At 47.4% G+C, this 6829-nt stretch overlaps 1 protein-coding gene across 1 annotated transcript; it reads left to right on the top strand.

The window, feature by feature from the left end:
• The first annotated feature begins 687 nt into the window (after window positions 1-687).
• Window positions 688-4401, top strand: GEMIN6 (gem nuclear organelle associated protein 6). Its single transcript, XM_003262759.3, has 3 exons — window positions 688-784; window positions 1475-1621; window positions 3953-4401. The coding sequence occupies exons 2-3, from the start codon at window positions 1494-1496 to the stop codon at window positions 4326-4328; spliced, it is 504 nt and encodes a 167-aa protein (XP_003262807.1). The 5' UTR covers window positions 688-784; window positions 1475-1493; the 3' UTR covers window positions 4329-4401.
• Window positions 4402-6829: the final 2428 nt, after the last annotated feature.

Genomic DNA, 6829 nt, shown 5'->3' with positions numbered 1-6829 from the left:
TGTAGCAGCCCTATCGCTCTTCTCCACGGCACGTTCACCTCACATTCATAGAGCTTTAGGATTTACTCTGAGGGTTCATGTGCTTTGATTCTAAGGCAAAAGTGCATTTCCAAGTCTACTATCATTGAGGACCTGGCACGAGCTTTTTCCTCTTTATTTATTTTTATTTTTAATTTTTTTGAGACGGAGTTTCGCTCTTGTTGCCTAGGCTGGAGTGCAATGGTGCCATCTCGGCTCACTGCAACCTCCGCCTCCCGGGTTCAAGCGATTCTCCTGTCTCAGCCTCCTAAGTAGCTGGGATTACAGGCGCCCGCCACTAGGCCCGGCTAATTTTTGGTATTTTTAGTAGAGACGGGGTTTCACCATGTTGGCCAGGCTGGTCTCGAACTCCTGACTGGTCTCGAACTCCTGATCCGCCCGCCTCGGTATCCCAAAGTGCTGGGATTACAGGCGTGAGCCACGGCGCCCGGCCGCTTTTTCCTCTTTAAAGAAAAAAAAAAAAGATTATTTGAACTGTCCGTCGTGGCAATGGAGAGGGATAGCCCTAGAGGACATGGCGGCTCATTATTATTATTACTACAGAAGAATCTCAGCCCCCGTCCGCACCCTGCACTCGAGGCCCCGCGACTCTCAGACTTCCAAGTAGGACTACAAAACAGAGGATTCTGGGGGAAGGAAGTGACGATCGGCGCAAAGCATGCTGGTCTCAGGCGGGCTCCGCTCAACGGTCCTTCCTCAAAGCGTGGTTGCTGAGTACCCAGTGCTGCGAGGGGTTTTTTAACTGGTATTTTTCTCGTTTGTCAGGATTAAACGTTAAGTACCACTTGGTTTTGAGTACAGCCTTAGGTATCGTGTGGCTGCAGGACAGGACCAGAAATCTAAGCTCTAGAGCTGTAGCCGCTGCCGCCTCGTTTGTGCATCCTTCAAACAAATTTTAAAGGGCAGTTGTCATAAATTGGGGGTGCCTCTCGATGGCGGGATCCAGCGGAGACACAGAGCCAGAGAGCGCGTGGGTGGATATCAGGAGAGTTTTCTGCTTCAGTTGAGGAGTGGGGCGAACTCCTTTGATCGATGGAAGGAAAAGCAGAGTTGAAGGATTTGAGCATCATCTGCAGGCCAGAGGGAAAGCGATTTGGAATGTGGTTGTGGATCGGAATAGATCTGTGCCAGATGAATTTCCTCAGACTGCACCCGCGGCAAATCGGTGACCCCTCTGGTTTAGGCCGAATTGTACATATTAACTATTTTCCTTTTCCTGATAAAAATTCTCAAGCAGCCTTTACACGTGTTCTTTTCCCCAACTATAGTATCAGTTCCTATCAGTACATGCATTAATACCTAATTGTATTAAGTAACTTATTACGAACTTGAGGCAAAAAACAGATGTTCTCTGTCTCTAGGATAGGATGGAGATTAGGGATAAGACATTTGCTTAGGTGGAACATATATTAACCAGCACTGGTGGTTGTTTCAGATCTAGCCAGGTGGCAATCATGAGTGAATGGATGAAGAAAGGCCCCTTAGAATGGCAAGATTACATTTACAAAGAGGTCCGAGTGACAGCCAGTGAGAAGAAGGAGTATAAAGGATGGGTTTTAACTACAGACCCAGTCTCTGCCAAGTGAGTATGCATCCTACTTGCCTGAAATCTTGACACCCCTTTGTGCTGCCTGTATGTTACAGACAAACTAAGAAAGCAGATAAATGAAAAGCTAATTATTAATATTTTCATATAAGAATTTTTTGTTTGTTTGAGACAGGGTTCTACTGTCACCCAGGCTGGAATGCAGTGGCAAGATCTCGGCTCTCTGTAACTTCCGCCTCACAGGTTCAAGAGATTCTCCCGCCTTAGCCTCCAGAGTAGCTGGGACTACAGGCATTCGCCACCACGTCTGGCTAATTTTTGTATTTTTTGTGGAGACGGGGTTTCGCCATGTTGCCCAGGTTGGTCTCAAACTCCTGAGCTCCAAGGATCTGCCCGCTTTAGCCTCACAGAGTGCTGGCATTACAGGCTGAGTCACTGTACCCAGCCTACATATGAGAACTTAACTGCCTTTGAATCTAAATGCTGTTCTGACTATGGATTACTTATCAGACCAGGCAACTTCATAGAAATTGGGCATAGAAATTATTCTTACTATATATATATATTTTTTTTGGTGGGGGGAGTGTGCGCGGGGGCGGGGGGGATGAAGTCTCACTCTGTTGCCCAGGCTGGAGTGGTGCAGTTACGATCTTGGCTCACTGCAGCTTCTGCCTCCCAGGTTCAAGTGATTCTCGTGCCTCAGCCTCCCCAGTAGCTGGGTTACACATGTGTGCCAACATGCCCCACTAATTTTTTGTATTTTTAGTAGAGACGGGGTTTCACTATGTTGGCCAGGCTGGTCTCGAACTCTTGAGCCACCATCCCCAGCCTATAATTTTGTTTATAAATACTTCACTATATCTCTTGAAAGAAAAGGACTTTAAGGCCGGGCACGGTGGCTCACGCCTGTAATCCCAGCACTTTGGGAGGCCGAGGTGGGTGGATCACGAGGTCAGGAGATCAAGACCATCCTGGCTAACACGGTGAAACCCCATCTCTACTAAAAATACAAAAAAAAATTAGCCGGGCGTGGTGGCAGGCGCCTGTAGTCTCAGCTACTCTGGAGGCTGGGGCAGGAGAATGGCGTGAAGCTGGGAGGCAGAGCTTGCCGTGAGCCAAGATCGTGCCACTGCACTCCAGCCTGGGTGACAGAGCGAGACTCCGTCTCAAAAAAAAAGAAAAAAAGATAAGGACTTTAAATAAATGTAACCACAAAAACTTTTTTTTTTTGAGATGGAGTCTCGCTGTGTTGCCCAGGCTGGAGTGCAGTGGCGTGATCTCAGCTCACTGCAACCTCCACCTCCCCAGTTCAAGTGACTCTCCTGCCTCAGGCTCCTAAGTAGCTAGGATTACAGTCATGTATTTTTAGTAGAGATGGGGTTTCACCGTGTTAGCCAGGACGGTCTCCATTTCCTGACCTTGTGATCCGCCCACCTGACCTCCCAAAGTGCTGGGGTTATAGGCGTGGGCCACCTCACCTGGCCTTTTTTTTTTTGAGATGGAGCCTTGCTCTGTTGCCCAGGCTGGAGTTCAATGGCTCGATCTCAGCTCACTGCAACCTCTGCCTCCCGGATTCAAGTGATTCTCCTGCCTCAGCCTCCTGAGTAGCTGGGATTACAGATGCGTGCTACCACACCCGGCTAATTTTTGTACTTTTAGTAGAGATGGGGTTTTACCATGTTGGCCAGGCTGGCCTTGAACTCCTTACCTCAAGTGATTTGCCCGCCTTGTCCTCCCAAAGTGCTGGGATTATAGGCATGAGCCACCGTGCCCGGCCTAGTTACTGTTTTTTTAACTCTAAAAGTTAAGTCTACCCTGCCTTCTTTTTTTTTTTTTTTTTTTTCCCGCGATAGTCTTGCTCAGGATAGAGTGCAGTGGCATGATCTTGGCTCACTGCAACCTCCGCCTCCCAGGTTCAAGCAATTCTCTGCCTCAGCCTCCCAAGTAGCTGGGATTACAGGTGCCTGCCAGCACGCCCAGCTAATATTTGTATTTTTAGTAGGGATTGGGTTTTACCATCTTGGCCAGAGGTTGGTCTTGAACTCCTAACCTCGTGATCCACCCGCCTTGGCCTCCCAAAGTGCTGGGATTACGGGCGTGAGCCACCGCGCCCGGCTACCCTGCCTTCTTTTCTAATACACATTTAAGGCATTCATAACTCTTGTTTGATCCTTTAATTGTATCCCACAATGATTGGTTGTAGGCTGGGCAAAAAGTTTACATGTTTAGGATCCTTAGTGAATGTTTGTTGAATAAATGGAAGCATTCATTGGTGCAGGATTAATTTCAAACAGAGTAGAGCGTCATCTATTATTTTAGTGACCTACTTGGGTTGATGATGCCTCTAAACTTACTTTTCCTCCAAAGTATCGTCCTTGTGAACTTCCTTGAAGATGGCAGCATGTCTGTGACCGGAATTATGGGACATGCTGTGCAGACTGTTGAAACTATGAATGAAGGTGACCATAGAGTAAGGGAGAAGCTGATGCATTTGTTCACGTCTGGAGACTGCAAAGCGTACAGCCCAGAGGATCTGGAAGAGAGAAAGAACAGCCTAAAGAAATGGCTTGAGAAGAACCACATCCCCATCACTGAACAGGGAGATTCTCCCAGGACTCTCTGTGTGGCTGGGGTCCTGACTATAGACCCACCGTATGGTCCAGAAAATTGCAGCAGCTCTAATGAGATTATTCTGTCGCGTGTTCAGGATCTTATTGAAGGACATCTTACAGCTTCCCAATGAGAGGCCAGGAAGTGTGAACATACTGATAGAAAAAGACTGTTTTTTATCCCTCATAAAATGTTTTGAATGTAAAGGCACATGACTGTGTGTGTGTGTGTGTGTGTGTGTGTGTGTGTGTGTGTGTAATTCTGTGTTGTTTTGGTAAAATCGGAGTGGGTTATAAGTGCTAATTTCCTTGGGAAATTAATGAACCAGGGCAAGTATAGCATCCCATGCATAAAATTAGCACAGGGACATTAGAATTGTATGGGTCTTTTCTTTTTTTTTTTTCTTTTTTTTTGAGATGGAGTCTTGCTCTGTCACCAGGCTTGAGTGCAGTGGCGCAATCTGGGCTCAGTGCAACCTCCGCTTCCCAGGTTCAACTGATTCCCCTGCCTCAGCCTCTCAAGTAGCTGGGACTACAGGCACACGCCACCACGCCCAGCTAATTTTTTATATTTTAGTAGAGACGGGGTTTCATCTGTATGGGTCTTTTCTTGTCATGGGGTTACGCCCCCATTTTTGTTAGGCAAGAAAAGCATTTGGAAAAAAATGTAACATGTTAGATTCAATATAAAATATTATGGTAAGATCATGGTCTTGTTAAGTCTCTTCACTAACTGTATATGTCTGTTTTTAAAAGATTTGTCTTGGCCGGGCGCGGTGGCTCACGCCTGTAATCCCAGCGCTTTGGGAGGCCGAGGCGGGTGGATCACGAGGTCAGGAGATCGAGACCATCCTGGCTGACACGGTGAAACCCTTTCTCTACTAAAAATACAAAAAAATTAGCCGGGCATGGTGGCAGGCACCTGTAGTCCCAGCTACTTGGGAGGCTGAGGCAGGAGAATGGCATGAACCCGGGAGGCAGAGCTTGCAGTGAGCCGAGATCGCGCCACTGCACTCTAGCCTGGGTGACAAAGTGAGACTCCATCTCAAAAAAAAAAAAAAAAAATTTATTGTGACACAGCATTACCTATTGAATTACTGTTTTCTGTTTTTTTTTTTTTTTTTTTTTTTTTTTTTTTGAGACGGAGTCTCGCTCTGTCACCCAGGCTGGAGTGCAGTGGCGCAATCTCGGCTCACTGCAAGCTCCGCCTCCCAGGTTCACGCCATTCTCCTGCCTCAGCCTCCCAAGTAGCTGGGACTACAGGCGCCCACCACTACGCCCCGCTAATTTTTTTTTTTTTTTTTCTGTATTTTTAGTAGAGACGGGGTTTCACCGTTAGCCAGGATGGTCTCGATCTCCTGACCTCGTGATCCGCCCGCCTCGGCCTCCCAAAGTGCTGGGATTACAGGCGTGAGCCACCGCGCCCGGCCTACTGTTTTCTGTTTTTTTTGTGGGTTTTTGTTTTGGTTTTTGAGATGGAGTTTCACTCTTGTTCCCCAGGCAATCCACCAGTGCAATGGTGCAATCTTGGCTCACCACAACCTCCACCTCCCAGCTTCAAGCGATTCTCCTGCCTCAGCCTCCCGAGTAGCTGGGATTACAGGCATGTGCCACCACGCCCCACTAATTTTGTATTTTTTTAGTAGAGATGGGGTTTCTCCATGTTGGTCAGTCTGGTCTCAAACTCCCGACCTCAGGTGATCTGCCCGCCTTGGCCTCCCAAAGTGCAGGGATTACAGGTGTGAGCCACTGCACCCGGCTGTTTTTTGTTTGTTTGTTTATTTTTGAGACAGAGTCTTGCTCTTGTCACTCAGGCTGGAGTGCAGTGGCACAATCTCGGCTCACTGCAACCTCTGCCTCCTGAGTTCAAGCCATTCTTCCTCACGCCACCCCCCTCCCAGTAGCTGGGATTACCAGGCACATAGCACCATGCCCAGCTAATGTTTGTATATCTAGTAGAGACAGGGTTTCACCATGTTGACCAGGCTAGTCTCGACCTCCTGACCTCATGATCTGCCCGCCGTGGCCTCCCAAAGTGCTGGGATTACAGGCATGAGAGCCTCCGTGCCTGGCTTTTTTTTTTTTTTTTTATGTAAAGAGGGTCTTGATATGTTGCCCAGGCTTGTCTTCAACTCCTGGGTTCAAGTGATCCTTCCACCTTGGCCTCCCAAAGTGCTGGGATTATAGGTGTGAGCTACCATGTCTAGCTGTAAGAAATATTTTAAAATATTTAGGCTTCAGGGCCTTTGAATACAGGCCCTGATAACATAGCTATTTTCCTGCATAGTTGTCTAATAACAAGATGGTATAGCCCAGTGCTTCTTGCACTTTGGCAAGCATCAAAATCAGCAAATATTTAGGTTTCAGGGCCTTTGAATACAGTCTGATAATACAGCTGTTTTCTTGCATAGTTGTCTAATAACAAGATGGTATAGTCCACGTTGGCAAGCATCAGAATCAGTTGCAGGGCTTTTCAAAACAGATTGCTGGACCCTCCTCCCAACAGATTCTGATTCAGTAGTTCTAGTTGGGACCCAGGAATTTGCATTTCCAACAAACTCCCAGATAATGATGTTACCGTTCCCAGACCACACTTGCAGAAGCAGTTCAGAAACTTTAGGGGAACAGAAAGTTC

Source organism: Nomascus leucogenys, chromosome 19, assembly GCF_006542625.1.
Source record: "Nomascus leucogenys isolate Asia chromosome 19, Asia_NLE_v1, whole genome shotgun sequence".
Classification (NCBI taxonomy): Eukaryota; Metazoa; Chordata; class Mammalia; order Primates; family Hylobatidae; genus Nomascus; species Nomascus leucogenys.
The sequence above is the reverse complement of the archived record's forward strand: the minus strand, read 5'-3'. Positions and strand labels throughout refer to the sequence as shown.